The sequence below is a fragment of the Periplaneta americana genome, chromosome 11 (assembly GCF_040183065.1).
Source record: "Periplaneta americana isolate PAMFEO1 chromosome 11, P.americana_PAMFEO1_priV1, whole genome shotgun sequence".
Lineage (NCBI taxonomy): Eukaryota > Metazoa > Arthropoda > Insecta > Blattodea > Blattidae > Periplaneta > Periplaneta americana.
In genome coordinates, this window is record NC_091127.1 from 145304210 (window position 1) to 145323843 (window position 19634).

The 19634-nt window shown below is 36.0% G+C and overlaps 1 protein-coding gene across 5 annotated transcripts in view; it reads right to left on the reverse strand.

The window, feature by feature from the left end:
• LOC138709421 (uncharacterized) overlaps positions 1 to 19634 on the reverse strand; it is a 68222-nt gene that overhangs the window by 34427 nt on the left and 14161 nt on the right. Inside the window, exons 1-2 of one of the 5 annotated variants that reach the window (XM_069840173.1) lie at positions 15964 to 16172; positions 6823 to 6922 (exon numbers count right to left, since the gene is read on the reverse strand). The exons of 2 other annotated variants lie outside the window; for them this stretch is intronic. In XM_069840173.1, the coding sequence (XP_069696274.1) occupies positions 6823 to 6888 (66 nt within the window). In that variant the 5' untranslated portion in view covers positions 6889 to 6922; positions 15964 to 16172. Of the gene's footprint in view, positions 1 to 6822; positions 6923 to 15963; positions 16173 to 19634 lie in introns of those variants that run through there. 2 more of the 5 variants (XM_069840172.1, XM_069840175.1) reach the window with 2 other exon arrangements.

Genomic DNA, 19634 nt, shown 5'->3' on the forward strand with positions numbered 1-19634 from the left:
AGGCAGATAATCATATTTACTGACCATGTAAGCCTAGCGTTTCTGAGTAGATGCAAATTGACGAACTCTAGAATATCTAGATATGTGCACGAAATTTTGGCTCATGATGTGACGATCAGACATATTCCGGGGGCAGACAATATCTTTGGTGATTGTCTCTCTCGTTTGAATTCCAAATCGGGGCTACCGGAAACTATCACCGCCCCCGCGTACGAAATTGCCGTGATGAAAATTGATTCCACGAGGAATGGAGCTCTGACGGGAAAATTTCGGAGAATTGCAGATTTGCAGCAGGAGGATTCCACGATAAGGGCCTTAATGGACAAAGCTAGAGAAATCTCACAGGTGAAAGATGAAGTGTATGGATTGCGCTCTGGTATCTTGTATAAATTGCATGGTAGGGATATCCAGAAGTGGAAGATATACATACCTGCGAGTATGGAGAATGAACTTATAAATAACTTTCACCTATCTATGTGTCACTCTGGGAGTGATAGGATCATTTTAACTATGTCAGAATCATTTTATATTAAGCAACGGTCAAAGAAGGTTAGAAGGGTAATATCTCGTTGCGAGGTCTGCCAGAGGGCGAAACCTCTAAATGTAAGGTATGACAATGTACCACAGGTCATTATCAGGGGTAAAAAGAATGAACTTGTAGCAGTGGACGAACACGGTCCAATGCCCACATCGTCCTTCGGACACAGGTACATATTTGTTACGTACGATGTCCTCACAAAATTTGTAAAGATTTACCCTTTAAGAAATATCTCTAGTAAGTTGTGTGCTGACAAGCTGGTTAGAGATTACATACCGACTTACGGTCCGGTAACAGCGGTGCTCAGTGACAATGTGTCGGTACATAAATCGAAAGTGTTTTGCAAAAGGCTGGAAGATGCGGGTGTGAAGCTGTACAATTGCTCCGCATACTTTCCCAGCGGTAATCCCTGCGAAAGAGCGCTTAGGGATATATCATTGTACCTCCGTATTCTGTGTCACCAAAACCATAAGGACTGGTTTAGGCAATGTGAGGTGATTGAGAGAGTCATGAACCACTCTATCAATCCAACGACCGGAATAGCTCCGATCAAACTTATGTTAGGGATCGATCCCGATCCCATGATAAAGAGTTTGCCGCAGGCAATACAGGAGGGTGAGCCTCCTAGTGATGAACTACTGTGTAAACTAGTTTTCGACCGAATCAGGAAAAAGGCTGAGTATAGACTCGGTAAAGTTGAAAGATATCGCCACAAATGGGAGCCCTCACCCGGCGATTTGGTATTGCTAAGGGACGTGAAGTTATCTTCCGCCCTCAGAGGACGTTACTCACGCATGGAGCTACTGTACAAGGGGCCCTACGAAATTAAAAGTAGATATGGAGACCATACTTTCGAATTGGTAGAAAGGGGAAAAAGTAAACCTGTTGGTAGGTACCACAAGCAACTCTTGCGGCCTTTCAAACAGGAGATGCTAGGAGGCAGGAATGAGAAAGAGTAGGATGTTTAGTCTCACGCGTACAGCTAGGTGAACCTGTACAGGGCGGCTGGTACAACCAAGCACGCAGAGTGTGTAATTGATCAATTAATAAATAAATGTAAATATGTGAATGAATGGTATTGTACATATGTAAATGTGGATATAAATTGTACATTGTCGTGCTTATTGTGTGAGAGTTGTGTACATAGAAAGGCTTGTGAAGATATATGTAATATTTATTGTAATTGTTTGTAGTGACATTGTAATCTCACTGTATTGTAAATAATGTGTTACCGGCTGATCGCGTGGGGGAACTATGAGGCTAGTTATAGGCAGAAAGCGGGGACATCTCATAACATTGGAAACTCTTTCGGGAATTTCCAATGGTTATGTAGATGGGCATTTGAAGCAGTAATTAGGAGAGGGAGAGACCGATTTATTAGCGAAGTGATATCTCCATATTTTTATTACATGTATTCGCGGGGATGTTCTGGCGACTTCGTTAGAATTAGCTTCCTCACACAGGTGTTTCGTCACTTGTCAGCATCGGACAGATTTAGGGCCACCTTGAGCGGGGTTTCGTATAGACTCGATGAAGCATAAAAGCCGGAGTCGGACTAGACCCGTGGGAAAGATACTGCCAAGCTTGGGTTTTCCAAAGAACGGGTATTCTTGTGAGATATGCAAAATAATTAGATGTTATGGGAAATCCAAAGTTTAAATTTAGAGATGACATATTTCGCGCCCAATAAGAAGAGATCTTGGTCCAGCTTATGAGGTCACTTTGGACCAATAGGGAATAGATTTTAGGCCAGTTAGTGACGTAGTTTTTAACCAATAGAATAGGTAGTTTTAGCGTAGGATAGGTTTTTATAAATAAGGGTGACGGGGAGCGGAGATAAGGACTACTATTCCGCTTCGGAGCGGAGATCATCAAAACAACTTTACTTCGTGTCGGCGGCCCTACATACAGGGCAGAATAACTACTTCGTTTGGTGTCGACAGGACTACTATTTCGCTTCGTGTCATAGTGTACTGGACAGAATATTGAATTTGTAGTATCGGATAGAGCTTATTCAGAGCCGCCATAGAGTCGATACAGAAGTGCGACCAACGATTGAATTATAAGTCAGCCGGAAATACATATTCTAGGGTTTACCAAGTGGATACGACAATAAACTTATAGTTTTGAAGTTTACGCTGCCTTTTATTTAAGTAGCCGGCTTGGTATTATTCCCGACATCAACCTGCACCACAACCGTACCTCGGCTACCCTGAGTGAATCTCACGCAACATCGAGACGCACCCACCCTCAAATGGCGCCCAACGTGTGGTCACAATAACCACTCACCCTCAAATGGCGTCCAACGTGGGAACTCAATAACGACGCCACCCACAGTATGTAAATTTCCAATCCGGCATTTGCGTTTGTGACTGAGGAAAACCATGAAAAATCATAGTTAGAATGGCCGGCAACGGGTTTTGAATCCGGGACCTCCCGAATGCCTTTTTTTTTTCTTTTTGGAAATATGAAACAAAATTGTTATTTGCATGTAATATAAAAGTTTTCTATCTGATCGGTTGGCAACGAAATGTAAAGGAGGTAATGTGCGGTTTCGAGGTTTTGTGATAAGAACCGAAATTATATCCTTTCACCAGCTCCTATCCTGTAGAGGCAACAAATAAAATAGAAACCTTTTTTACTTCAGATCGTTCGCCAAGCTGAAAAAGATTGATTGATTGATTTATTTATTTATTTATTTATTTATTTATTTATTTATTTATTTATTTATTTATTTATTTATTTATTTATTTATTTATTTATTTATTTATTTATTTATTTATTTATTTATTTATTTATTTATTTATTTATTTATTTAACTTGGTAGAGATAAGGCCATCAGGCTTTTTCCTCCCCTCTACCAGGGGATTACAACTACAATATTAAGAATATAATTACAATTGTAATTACAATTAATACTCAATTTATAAATACAATAACATCAAAGTACTAAAAGATTAACAGACTAATAAAAGCTAGACAGTTCACTGTAAAAATTAAGAAGAGAGAAAATTTTTTTTATTAACTAAGTAAAAATTAAACCTACTCTGCGCAGTAAGAAAATGCTTAATAAGTTTGCTTTTGAACGCTACTAAATTCCGACAGTCTCTGATGTCACTGGGTAGGGTATTCCACAAGCGCGAGAGCGAGATTGTGTATGATGATGAATACGATATCTTATGTGTTGGTATGGCTAGTATGCGGCTATTTTGCGTGCGTGTGAAGAGAATATGTTATGATGACAGGTAACAGAAACGGGAGTCAAGGTAGGTAGGTGTGGAAGTGTGAAAGACTTGGAAAAGGAGAACAAGAGAATGAAAATTTCTACGTTCGTTAAGCCGTAGCCAGTTTAGATTTTGGAAGGATGGGGTAATGTGGTCAGCGCGACGGACATCGCAGACGAAGCGAACACAAGAATTATGAACACGTTGTAATCTTTGCGACTGGTTGACAATGAGGTCGGTCAATAGAGAATCACAATAATCGAAGTGGGGCATTACTAGTGTTTTCACTAGTATTTTCTTGAGTGGTAGCGGAAGGAATTTTCGAATGCTGTTTAAGGAATGTAGTATGGAAAGCACTTTTTTGATAATATGGGTTACTTGGTAATTCCAGTTTAAATGCGTGTCAAAGTAAACTCCAAGGTTTTTGACACAGGAAACAAAAGGGATTATTGTGTCGTTTAACTTGACTGGAAGAGCAGGGGTAATGTTGCATAATAGACGTTGATGTCCCACTAGGATTGCTTGTGATTTTCTTGCATTGAGAGTCAAACCAAACTTTCTGGCCCATGTAGATATAGATTCAAGGTCCTCGTTAAGATTGTGTATTGCGTCATTGAGTGAGTCAGGAGTTGTATGGATATAGATTTGTAAATCGTAAAGGTGATGCTTACAGTGCTGTAGAGTCGAAGGGATGTCATTGACTTAAATAGTGGATAGTAGTGGTGATAGAACAGATCCCTGTGGGATTCCAGAATCAACGATACGCCAAGAGGAAGTTCGACTTCCAATGGAAACACACTGCTGACGTTCGCTGAGATAAGAGGAGAACCAAGAGACTGTGCTTTCTGATAGTTGGAGTGATCGTAAATAAATAAATAAATAGATTAATTAATTAATTTATAAAGATGAAAATTACATACTACAATAAATTACAATAAAAACAAAATTATTTACACTGACTACTTGTTTATTGTTTTGTTCCGGCATGTTGAATGTCTTACTCATCGAAGGCAGACCTGAACTGTATATCTGGGGTTCATAGCCACTGATCTATACCAGGGTTTAATCCACAGTCGCATTTGTCGCATTTTGCAACTCGACTTCTAAAAATGCAACAAACTTTGAATATAATACGCAAAAATGCTACAACCACATTGGACTTCAAAAACGAAGATGGTAATGGAGAAAATGAAATCAGAGATGTGTTTCAACTAATCTGAATTTAAATGTAATGCTAATGGCATGGGCAATGTTCTAAAAAATATTGAGCAATAGATGTTCAGGAATTGATTTCAAAGAGTTGGTGAAATTCATGTAAGTTAAGTGAACAATATCTTCTAATTGATTTATATAATTCCATTGCATACTGTAAATTGTGAGCGAAGATTTAGTTGCATGAATTTGTAAAAACTGGAATTAAACCGCCATTCAGTAAAAAGGGTTAGCACTCTGCTAACAATAAATCTTGAAGGGCCTACTAGTAAATTTCCCCTAAAATAACGTATTTTAATGTGATGTAAATTCACCGGTAATTGATTCTAAACATACCTACGTCTAATGATTTACTTACATAAGTATATCTAGAGAGTGATAAGATGGATTGAAAGTAATAAAACTAAAAAAAAAACAAATTACATAACTTTCTGTTTCTGCATACTTTATTAATTTTATCCTTCTGCACAATTATTTACAATACTGCACAAGTATTTCGCAATTTGCACAAATATAATTTTTATTTCTACATTTTTGCGACAATTATTTATTTTCTAGCTTAAACCCTGATCTATACCCCATACCAGTCATGTCAATTGATGCCCATAGGAGCAAGCGCGCGCTTCAGAGCTCAGGAGAGCCTGAGCGCTTTACAGCAGAAAGGAAAGAGACAGACGAAAGAGGTGGTATATGCCGTTCTGTCGAGCTATATTCAGGGATGGCCAGGACTGATTCAATAGATAAAGGGAAGAAAACTTATTAAAACTGTATCCATGTTAATTTTTAGATTTGTCTGAGAAGTATAAGTGCATTATAAGAATGTAAGTTTTAATTTTAATGCTCATTTTTCACAAGTTTGATGTTTTTATTCAAAAGAAATATTTTCTCTTTTTTTTTTTAAATAGAAAAGTGAAATTTTCAGATATAAGCCTATTTATTTAGTAGCCTTACAGAATGTTTTCGTAAATCTAATATTCTGTAAATACGTGTTACTGACGGTAGTGTATTGAAAATTTTGAAAATATTCGCATGGAAATTGTTTGTAAGGAAATGAATTAACAAAGCAGCTACTGTTACATCATAAGCAAAAGACACGTGCCCATGTGTTGTAAAAATGTCAGCTCTATAGCTTCAGCACATTTCGAGAAAATAATTTCATATTCTGATGATAGGAAGTTGCTCCCCAATATCACCTTAAAAGCATAATGCGATAAGAGTTTTGTTATGGAATATTAGTTACACTTAAAACAGATACAGTACCTAGGTAACTTTGCTTTGTACTGTAATATTGTTTTGATTAGTTTATTGATTACTTTTGTAAGGCTAAAGATACCATCAATATAAATTCCAACTTATCATGTCATACCCAATCTCTTTCTTTGTAAGATCACTTTCTTTATGAATGATGTATTTCAGCCACTTAATACAGTATAATATCATACTACTATGGAATTTAAGTGAATATTCCTTCTTAACTCTCTATTATGTTATTAAGATTTAAAACACAAGTGCAATATTAAGAAATCAGTGTTAGTACTTTTGTTTTACAGACAATATAGATAATATCAAACAGAAAGAAGGCATATAAAAATAACGACATAAAATTTCAAGTTCCGTTTGAAGTTTGTGCACCACTGTTTTCTTAATCCAACAGGCTGCTTATTCATATACACAACCCTTCCTCTTGATGCCCGCGCACGACGTCAAGGTCAGAAAAATGCGCTTGCTTTGACATCACTGTTCTAAACAAACAACCGGAACCAGTCACCTTACAGCAAATCTTTTACATTAAATGCTAGAAACTAAGCATGCTGTTAATATTACAATCCCATTTAGTAGCCTACATACCAATGCTCGATCAATTTGCTTCATGATTATTATCTTTACAGTTGAGGTTCTCAAAACATGTTCCATCACTAGACGTCAACCTTTCGGTACAACATCTGGACTGAAAGTGCAAAATTAACACCACATTCAAGAGTCATAAACAGTGAAACAAAATACCATTTAAATTTACGGCTAACATGCAATATTTGTAGCAGGTTTACAGCTGTTGTCTACAATGTTATGGATTGAATCACATATATTGCAGTGCACATAAGCTATCTTATCTTCAAGGCAGACTTGAACAAGTCGAGTATTTTTGTACGTGTATTGTGTAAACTTTACTAAAACTGTCAATAGTGTCGTCTGTTACTGTTATATCCATTCTCAACTACGAGGTCGTGAGAGTTTGTGTATTAGGAATCAGAATCAGAATCAAGAAAAAGCACATGATAATGATAAATACCGTAATGTTACATTTGTGCGAGATCGTGCGTATTTGCTTGGTTTCCGCACAAAACCAATCCGCGGAAAGTCTAAAATTCCACATTCAGTATTCCCAACCTAACACACATAACAATTTCCCTCTTCTTACCGCTTAAGTGACATATTAATTTTACTGCTTTAGGCTTTTAACATATTATTTTTAGAGACGTTCAATATAGTAATAATCAGACTTCGTGGAATTGCCACGAGAATCGCAAGGTTTACTACGCACGCGGTATAGACTGTATGAGAAAGGGGGCGTGCAAAGGATAGATTATGCCTCTAATGTAAACACTGAGCAGTATACTGCGGTTACAATAAAACCTGTATCGTGCATTCAAGAAATATAATGAATGATCATTGAAGTAGGAAATGCCTAAACATGTAAATACACAATTATTTTACAGTGAGATATATTAACTCTTAAAATTTAATGTAAGATGCTCACATCATCCTTGAATATGTGCATTGCGGTGAAGAGTTATGTACATTTTGAGCGACTGCAAAGTAACCTCCTCCGATGGTCACTTAAACAGTTTTTATTTTGGGAAAATGTACGTTCAACATCACACGATGTAATACATACATATTTGAAGAACGAAAAGTCACTACTTTCTAGTACATCAACTTCACATGTCTTGTCGTGACCTGATGGTGCATTATTTATAATATGAAGTTGTGAATAGGCAGAATTTTTAGCAATAATGTTTCTCAACTTACATTTCACTTTTTTATGAAATTAGTGAATTGTTATTTTGGATAACGGTTTGTGATACTTTATCCACTATATTAAGGACTTCTGAGAGTTGTAGTTTAGACGATTCTAACAGGATGATGGTTTGGACACGATTTTAAAATTAGAATCAATGAACAGAATATCTTCCAATAGCTCGTTCAGAAGACAACGATTTTACAGCTGCAACAGCGGAACTGCCTGTCCTATCCCATGCATCAATGACCTCCATTATTTTGACGTAATATTATTACCAGCATCCAACCACGTTCCCCAACGGGTCAAGACTGGCTGCGGGGGTAAGGGTATTCCAGGGGCAATTATTTGGAACAGCAACACTCTCATTGTAGTATGTTTGATTGAATTCTTGTCTGCACTGAAAAAATGTTAAGCTTTGACTATTCCAACCACAGTAATGCAAAAACAAGTGCTTACTTAGGTATACATTAGCTGTAGCTGCTCTATCTATTTGGACCGGTCACAACTCTTAACATGAACTGCTTATACTACGAGACCGGGCGGTCGCTCACCTCTTCTATACTACATACATCGGCAACCTGATTGCATGCTGCGTGTGGCAATTCAACGAAGTCTAGTAATAATTATAAATTGGAAACTTACCACTGCAATTTCACCTAAATTGCACTGTTAATTATTGTTTTTAAATATTTGCAAAAATTAAGTAAACTCTACAACTCCACTAAAGTTACTGCATTCGTGATGCAAGTAACATTAAGGAAGCCGTGAAAAAATCAACAAACTTGCCGATGTTATTACTGCAATATGTTATATAAATAATATTGTTAAAATATTAAAATGAAAAATAAATCATTATATAACCTTACCGTTTGTTTTAAGTTCGCATTTATAGACTACGTTTCGCTTTTTCAAACTTTTCCTCGAACATGAAAACTTCAACATACCGCTCTTGTAACACATATTACTATTTCAACGCAAGCAAAATTTATTTCCTTTCTAGGGTCTTTCAAAATCTGTAACATGAATTTATTTATTTTCAAAAGATTAAAAATCTGTGTAGTTTTAATAAATGTTTACGATATGATGATGATGATGATGATGATTATTATTATTATTATTATTATTATTATTATTATTATTATTTATTATTATTATTAGATGACAACTTATGAACTTCCTTTATAACAAATATAACAATACAGAAAAATATGACTTAAAGAAAAATTCAATTCTTTATAAACTTCAGTGTGACACTTATACAGAAATTCTGATAAACGATTGGAAGCATTCTAAATGTATGGAGAAGAATGAAGCGCGTGAAATGGACAGACAAAATCAGAAACGAAGCTGTATTGGAAAGAGTGGGTGAAGAATGAATTATGCTCAAGCTGATCATGTAGAGAAAAAAATAACTGGCTGGGTCATTAGCCAAGAAGAAACTGCTTACTGAAGGATATACTGGAAGAAATGGTGAACAGGAGAAGAGTTCGGGGCAGAAGAAGATGTCAGATGATAGACCACATTAAGATAATATATGGATTATATGCGGAGACTAAGAGGAAGGCGAAAAATAAGAAAGATTAGAGAATGCTGAGTTTGCAGTGAAAGACCTGCTCTTGGGCAAAAACTATGAACAATGAATGAATGAATATGTAGTGTGTTAATAGTCGTATCTATGTACAGATCTAGCCTACATAATGCAATGAGTAGTAGAATCAACTGTGAGATCATTAATGTTTTTGGATCTTCTCCCTAGAAGGATAAAATTATTAGGTTTATCTTAATTTTTATCTTCTTAATATTTAGATGAGAGTAACTATTTATTAGTTATTCATTTAATAATAATAATAATAATAATAATAATAATAATAATAATAATAATGTAGAAAAACTGATTCAATATTATCTGCCAACGAACTGTTAAACGTCAGGAATTGGCATGTCTTAAATCATAGCCAGGAAGAGAAAGATGACATAAATAAAGGTAAGGAAGTCAGCTACCTAATGCGGTTTGAAATATCTCGTGTTCTAAAGTCTTTTAATAGAACAGAACTTCTCAAAAGAGTTATAATGATTAAAATAGCGTAAATAACTTGTCCATAAGAAGTTTTAATTTTGAAAAAAAAAAAAAAAACTAGGAATTTCTTGGCCAAGTATCGAAGGAAGAATTTAGAAAATTCCTGATTATATTCAAGAGGAAGGTTAAAAGAAAGAAGCAAGAAAAATCGTATATTATTCACTGGCTCTTGATGACATCAGTGACATTACTGATAGAGCAAAGCTTGAGACTTTTATCCACGGGATTGATCACGATGTTAGCACAGGAACCACCACTGGTTGTAGTTTTCATGCCAAGTACCTTTCCTCCGTCTCTTTACTTCGTAGGCTGTCTGTCGCATGTAATCACTGCAGCTCGAGTTTTGGTCACCGCTGCTCTAAATAACTGTTTATAGATCTAAGAAAAGTGTTATTTTTCTACACCTGAGAAATGATGTAGATTGTATTCTATCCTACATGATGTTTACATTTGTCCTTCAAGCGAAGGTTTTTTTTTCCCTCACTTGCTGGGTCTGTATTACGCATTACAACAACTCCATTAGACGGACATGGTATGTGTATGACTTCGAAGTCTAGTTATGACAAGAACTAGCAAATAAGCGCACAATAATGTGATTGTTGCCTTTATTATTTTCAATAATTGACCGTTTAACATTGTTGTCACTCTCGCGCTCACTTTTGCACCAACCTTTTTTAATCACCTTGTATGTTGCTAGACTAGACGGCAGGTCAGAAGGCGGTCGGCTGCTATATGCGCCGTATCATTTCTGGCATGTGACGTCACAAGCTTGTACAGTAGAACCAATCGAAATCAGTCTGTAACAAGTACTTCCCAAGTTCGTTTGTTCACGTGTGAGTGTTTCAGTACATTTAATAAGTAAAACTAACATTTACTGCGTGTATGTAAGATAAATAAATGGAAGAAGAGACTGTAAAAAGACAAGTATTGCACACGCAGGTGCGGAAAATACTGTTTAAGGTGTAGAATTCTTTTAAAAACGTTGACGAACAGAACGCTGCCGGCCATCTTGATGCTGGCTGCAACGTTGCCAACGTGCAAGAAACGACTGCAGAAGCATGTGGTGTGGGATTGAGAACCGTGCAAAGAATATTGTTAGTGAAGGAAACAGGGTTTGTTTGGTGTCATGCTTACAGTAATCAACGGCTAAGGTCATTATTGTCTTTTGATAATTTAAATTCTCTCCTGCGCTATTTGTATCGGACGTGCGCATGAAGTACGATGTGGCAATGTTGTACGCTGCCTTGCCCTCTCTATCTGTCTCTCTCAACGCAAACGCTAGCAGACTACCGCCTTCCGAATTGCCGTCGACTCTAGTTGCATATGAACTTTATAAAAAGCTCAATGAGTTACAAAGCATCATATTCTGTATCCTTACTTTTGCAATATATGTTTAATAAAATAATGAAAGCCTCATCTGAAAATGGGACATTGAAATATTAGACATTATCTCACTGTTTATTCTAGTATCTACATGTAGTAGTGAATGAATATAATGATAACAACATTGATAGCGCAGCACACATAAAGGAATAATATGCTCAAGTACGTACAGTACTGAACAATCGTTCTGTGTAATTTGTTAATGTGTTTTTATCTCCCATGACAGGCTATAAAGATTTAAAAATATCTTGTTTCCACACAGTTATTTGTTTATAAAAGAAATCAACATTTCTAATATATTTGTAATATAATAAATACATAAAAGATTTTATGCTAGGTTCTACACAGTTTCTAAAAAAAGTTCCAATATTTAGAGAGGAAGTAGTACCATCAAAACAAGAAATAAAGGTCCTACAAACATGGGTTCTAAAATTAATATCTTCTGAGAAACGAGCAAATATTTACCATCACTGTAAGAACAGAATATCTTTCACTGTGAGCTCTTTGGCAAGAAACAAATGAGGAAACATATTGTAAACAGTTTCTCACTACGTATTAGTTTCGTATCAGTTGAATAGGAGTATGCTTTGTTTCTTTCCTATGGTCCGATTTAACAGAATGATACGAAACTAACTTACCCGACTGGTAAAGTAATAATTACTACAGTGTAGTTTGCGTACAATATTACGACTACGATCTCTAATGTACTGTCGTCTGTTTAAGCATCCTTTTGATACAAACAGAAATAAAGTTATGCCAGCGAATAGGGATTATAAAGAATGGACATTTCGCGTCGGTACCTTTGATGTAGCCGGACTGATTTCAATGACCTTCAAGCCAGCTAAAGCGTCAGATTCTGCTTTCTCCCTAGAGTTGGCGCTGACATCACACCAGCTAGCAGTCAACACAGCGGAAATATAACACATGCATAGGTACATTATGTACTCAAATAAAATAAATTGGATCCATAAAATAATAAATCTGTCATTAACTGTAATGTCTAGACTCTAGAGTTCCTTTATAATGAGAGTTGAGACGTTGACCCCAACAACAATTAAAATATGCAATGATTTGATAGCACTGAAAATGGAAAAACAAAACTCTTATGAGAAGTAAAACCATATACCTATATTATATTGTATACAAATATTAAACGAATTTGATACATAATTTTATATTGTATTATATTATTTTATAATATAATTTATTATATCTGAAATATAAAAAAAAATATTATTACAACTAGTTCGTCACTGAGAAATAAGGAAAAGCTGTTAACTTGAATTTATTTGAAGCAAAGCGTTACTGGATTATGCAATAAGGTAGGCGATGTTTGAATCCTGTGTCTCAACTCTATTCTCAAATTATCTTAGCCTATGCTCGATTACACTAACCTCTAGCGCTTGAAAGTAGAACTAAACGCTGGCGCACAGAGAAACAAAACACAGCAAAATTCGCTCAGTGTCCATTCTTTATAATCCCTATTCGCTGGTTATGCTGTGTAATACATAGACTTGCCAACTTTCGTAAGTAAAAATTATGGACACAAAAGTTACTGATAATTTTATCATTTTCACCTATCAATCCACATATTGAACAGTAGTATTTTTATTATATATCTCTATTAACAGAACCATCTCGTTTAATATTTAAAAACATTACAAAACTTACCAAATTCACCACAAAGCAAGTTGAAAAATAGTATAAATTCCTTATAAAAGAAATATTAACTCGTTGGAAATTAGGAACCCATCATATTGATGTAATTACTAACCTAATATAAAATTAACGTAAACTGAACTAACACGAACTATTCTAACCTACCTACACAATAGTAATATGCGTTACAAGAGCGGTATGTTGACGTTTTCATGTTCGAGGAAAAGATTGAAAAAGCGAAACGTAGTTGAGCTTTTTTAATTTCCGAGAACATGAAAACAAACATACCGCTCGTGTATCGTACATTATTTTGTGCGAAGATCGTTTATTACGTACCTGGAAGAGGAATTTCTAATTAGTTGCAATGAAATCTCCATCTTGGTTTCTGTTCAATGACGGCAACTTTGGAAAACAAATATATCTATCTTCAACATTGTTGCTATAAAATGTTTTCTGTGTTTACTATATTCCAGCAGGCCGTGATATACGTCTGTTTTTTTCCCCCAGTCTATAAATGCGAACTTAAAACAAACGGTAAGGTTATGTAATGATTTATTTTTCATTTTAATATTTTAACAATATTATTTATATAACATATTGCAGTAATAACATCGGCATCTGGAATCTTGTTGATTTTTTCACGGCTTCCTTAATGTTACTTGCATTACAAATGCAGTAACTTTTGTGGTGTTGTAGAGTTTACTTAATTTTTGCAAATATTTAAAAACAATAATTAACAGTGCAATTTAGATGAAATTGCAGTGGTAAGTTCCAATTTATAATTATTACTATATTGAACGTCTCTAAAAATAATATGTTAAAAGCCTAAAGCAGTAAAATCAATATGTCACTTAAGCGGTAAGAAGAGGGAAATTGTTGTGTGTGTTAGGTTGGGAATACTGAATGTGGAATTTTAGACTTCCCGCAGATTGGTTTTGTGCGGAAACCAAGCAAATACGCACGATCTCGCACAAAATATTTTAGCCACCCTTGTCGGAAAACACAGAGACGTTTACGTGATTTATCACCAGAGCTATCAGATCTTATCACACTTGAGGGGCTGCAGTATTTTACAAGTCTTTGTTGTCCTCTTTGATATCTATATCTATTGTAGAAGTGGTTGTATAAATTTTTCTTTTTTCTACTTTTCCTTCGAAATCAATTAATGACGCATCAAATGGAACAAAGTGGACATAATACTGAATGGCGCCAATTTAAAGTATTATTAGTAAGTACCCTATAGGCTGTGATCAAATCTGCCCTAACTTGTGTATTATGATCATTGCACTCGCCACTCTATTGTCACATCACCGAGAATTAAATTTCTGCGTCGAATATGCGTACTACAGTCATTCCTCCATTTCGTCACATATTAGAAGCATGCCAGTATGAGACCACAGTCTAGTATATACAGTCACGAAGCTAGAGTTTATGAGGATACTAGGAACAATAGATTGTGCAGGTACTATTTCGCATTGTCTGTAATGAGGCGATAGTAGCGATCCTGGTGGTTAGCAACTATCTATGGATGTATATTTACTACGTATTGAGCTTCGTGACTGTATATACTAGACTGTGATGAGACTGTGCGGAAATATCTTACAATCCAGATAAAATCCAATAATATAATAGGAACGAAAGTCAGCTGTAAATGTCTGATGTGCCATGAAATCGGGATATTTTGATGCGTGTGCAAATTATTTCGGGACGCGGGACGCGGGACGCAGGACGCAATTTTCGAAATTGAGATTGTCCCGGGAAATACAGGATGGTTGGCAAACCTATAGTCCCGTCGCTCTAATTTCCGGCAGCCAATCGCGTTGCAGGTCGGCTACATTTAAACGTGTGCGTCTTGTGATTCGCTGAGGAAGACGTTATTCATTTCTTAAGGCTCGATAAATACTTAATATAATCGCCCGCCATTTTGGCTCTTTCGTTGGCGTTCGCAGAAAGCACACGAAGACGTTATTTGCCGCTCAATTATTTGCGTTTGATGTATTATCATAGGAGCTACGACATGATAATGTTTAACAGTGTGGCAAATAGATTCCTCGTATGGTAGCTCGGGAACGAAAGAACAAAAATGGCGAACGATACTACCTCCTAGACTTTATAGAGAAGCAAAGAGGCGGAGTCACGCCGGAAATAACAGCGTCGCGACTATAGTAATACCCTAGATCATATATGTAACAGATATGTCGGGCTTATAGGCTTTGAGGTTAACAACTTTTGTCAGGTTTACTAAGCTGCCATCTAGTTGTTACATAAGAAGTCAAGTCATAATTCCCATTTGAATTGCATTAGCGACTGTGCTGCCATCTCGTGTTCGTTTACGACGGACGGGTGGCGATCCTGGCGGTTGTTCTCTTCAAAGTGCTGCCGATTTTAACGTAGCGAAGAGTTATCTGTTACATATATGATCTAGGGTAATACGCAGTGACAAACGGCTGCATTCTTTTTCCTCAATTGTTTCTTGCCAAAGAGCTCAAAGTATAGAAGATATGCTGCTCTTATAGTGCTGGTAAACATTTGCTCATTACTCAGAAGATATCAATTTTAGGACCCATGTTTGTAGGACTTTTATTTCTTGTTTTCTTGCATACTACTTCCTCTCTAAATATTGGAACTTTTTTTTTTTTTTCAGAACACTGTATAGAGACCTTTACTGTAACATCTCAACAAAACTATGGCAGTCCTTAGGACTAAAAAAAATATTTGTTGCACTCTTTCATTTAAAAAATCAAGAGTCCTAGGACGTGTCTTCTTTATAATCACTACCTTCAGAATTGTAAAATAAGAAACTTTTTTAATTTCTACAGAACAGTATAATTAAAAATGTTTCGTTTACCTGGTACGTTACGTTTTCCCTTTGTAGGTCGTATAAGTAAAACAATTCTTGCTTCGTAGTGATGTCATTATCATAACATTTATGAGTGCTAGCGTACTACTGCATCAAACAAAACATGCACTTAGAAGAACCTCGTGAAATGTGTGACACAATGCATGGAACTACTAACTCTAGTGATAGTCTCGGAGACTTTGGCTCTGATAAGAATGAGTTACGCGTATAGCAACCGTATTTCCTGGATATCAACAACGTTCAGCAGCATTTATACCACAATGTTTCCTCAGAACTTATTGCAGATAAGGAAAGATAGCAGCTTAGACCAGGTTAAGGAACATTCACAGCTTGTCTACCAGTTAATTTCCTTGTAGAATAGTGATGATAACTAGAGAGCACATTTAGGGTTTGTAAATCGCAAGGTTAACTGCAACATCAACTGTAGGCCCATTCACAATTAAAAATAAACATAACGTAAGCGTTAACTTAAGAATGTAAACGTTACGGTAAAATCATATCATTCATGATGGGGACATAAACATAACCGCAAAGCAGTGTTACCAACTCGATTCTTAAAAATCCGCTCTGAAGCCATGCAGAAACCGCTAAATTGCTATATTGTCAAAGTAAAATTATATTATTTAGCCACTGTGAGTGCTAAAAATACCCGCTAAATCCCTATATCAGCAATACAAATTTCATACATTTTACCAGCTAAACTGACACCGAAAAACGCTAGATCTAGCGAGAAAACCGCTGAATTGGCAACACTGCCGCAAAGGTACTTGGTAACCATGGAAACATAACAACGACTCCATTTCCTCGTATTCTGTCGTACACTTCAGCGCTCCACGATTGTGTACTGTTTGCAAATCACGTAAGAACAGTGTTGCCACTCAGAATTCCATTTACCGCTGCACAAGATTAAAAAACCGCTAAACTGTAGTTAAAAAAAAAAACTCCAGATTTTTCTTAATACATCATTTCCAAATTCGAAATACAAACTATACATCTTGGGGCAATGCATAAGTGCAACAACATTTTTCAAGTCTTCTCAGTCCTGCTCGAATGGTCAAAATTGTATTTAGCTTGGAATTTTCCATCCTGTTCCTGCGCTTTTACACAAGATTCATCTGGCTAAATAGCCTCTCAACCTCTGCATTTGACAATGGTAGGATAAGGAAATAAAATGCCAGTTCAGCTAGCCCTCTGAAGGAATGACCACCACATGCATCACTGAAAATCGCAACCTAAAATTTAGAATGAACCATGATGAGATTTAAAATTTTAAAAAACCTAATATTTCTAATCCTTTGGAAATTGAAATAACACTCACCTCTGCCCAGACGCGTGTAGTGTTGGGAACATTTTTCCAATCCCCAAAGTTAATTTTTCGCCACTGTATCTCAGCAACTGTTGCCGAGCAACAGAAAAACACTCGCTACTCTTTTTGTGTTTATCTCTATCAGCACGGGTAGTTAAATCTTAATATTTTGCATTCAATATAACCTTACACCAACCGTGGCGAAAATGCCATCGTGCGCCGAGCCACCGTATAGGCTGCAACGTGCATAGCACCTATGGAGGGAGGGCGGATACCCGAAGGGGAAGTGAAGCAACTGTCTGACTTATTAACGGTTTTTCATTTTCCTTGCGTCAAGCACTAAAATAGAATTATATACAGTACAAGGCTACAACTAATATTCAGTACGTGTAACGAAGAAAGAAATGAACAAGAAAACATAGGACACATCATCACAACCTAAAATTAATTGTCTTCAGAATGTCTCTGCGACAGAGTTTCAAAATCAGGAATTATGTCACTTACTGCCAGTCGTAGTTGATCACGAAGGTATTTGTCTGTCAATCGTGATCTAAATTTGGTTTTTATTATTTTCATTGTTGAAAATGGCTTCAACAGAGCAAGCGAAAGAACGAAGCTTCAAATATTTATTTTTTGCCAAAGATTTGAAAAGTTCAACATTTGTCAAGTCCTTACATCTAGCTTCCATTCAACATCACACTGTAAATCTGTGAGTTTAAATTGAATATCTAACCGCATTATTCGTGAATCTGCTGAAAAAGGATCGACGTACAGAGATGAGATGATGATGATGATGATGATGATGATGATGATGATGATGATGACAACAACACTTAACCTTTTAATGTTTCATCAGTAACATGTAGTACTTATAATGCCGTTTCATGTTATATAACCGTTTTCCTAGTAATACTTGTGAACAAATCGTACATTTAATATTCTCATCATCTTGTCAGCAAAAGAATGCATTCTCCCATCCTACTTGAAACTTTCGTTTTTATAGAGGTGCATGGTTTCGAGAGAGACATTGCGACGATACGCCACTCGCAGGTCAGAGACAAATACAAATGGAACGGAGTTTGACTCCAGTGAGTGAGAGGGTGGGGGTTGTAGGTAGGAAGCAAGGGAAATGCACTGCGAGCCACAATGTGCTCGTGAGTCGCATTTTCGCCACGTCTGCTTTACACCATTTACACCGAGCTTTCGAACTATCACCGGCAACTTCTTCCACCCAATTTTTCAACACTATGTTTTTTTCACACATCTCTAAATTTTTATACGTATGGAGTTTTACGCAGCATCGTTAAATTATATATATATATATATATATATATATATATATATATATATATAAAACCTCATTAAAGTACATCTATTCATTAAAGTTCAGGTGTTCCACCAAACAGAAAACACCATTGTAGCAATATGAAAGCGCAAGTATCGATTATTCTCGGATATGCAATCGAAAGACAACTAGCGAAACGTCACGGAGGCTGGAAATCCAATACTGTCGCAGAAGGTTATGTTCTGTTACTATAATAATTAGCGTTAATTGTAAATAATATTTAAATAAATTCAATTTGTCATCTCGTTTTTCAATGTCTAAATCAATTTCAAGGTTATATCAAGATTAATCTTTATTTTACTCTCTATATTATATCAAGGTCAATGGCATTTATTTCTCGGAAAAAATCAATACTTTCGCGTCTGCGCACATCTCACAATTTACGAGATATTGCACAAGGTCAGTTCCGCTCCCCAGTCAGATAAGAATAACATGAATACTTATGAATAGACTTCGTGGAATTGCCACGAGAATCGTAGGGTTACTGCGCACGCGGTACAGACTGTTTGAGAAAGGGGCGTGCAAAGAATGGAGTATGCCTCTGATGTAAACACTTAACAGTATACTGCGGTTACAATGATACCTGTATCCTGCATTCAAGAAATATAATGAATGATCATTGAAGTAGGAAATGTCTAAACATGTAAATACACAATTATTTTGTAGTGGGATATATTAACTCTTAAAATTTAATGTAAGATACTCACATCATTCTCGAATATGTGCATTGCAGTGAATGGTTATGTACATTTTGAGCGACTGCAAAGTAATCTCCTCCGATGGTCACTTGAACAGTTTTTATATTAGGAAATGTACGTTCAACATCACACGATGTAATACGTGCATATTTGAAGAACAGAAAGTCACTACTTTTTAGTACACCAACTTCAGACGTCTTGTCGTGACCTGATACCACATAATTTATAATACGAAATTGTGAATAGGCAGAATTTTTAGCAATAATGTTTCTCAACTTACATTTCACTTTTTCCGAAATTAGTGAATTGT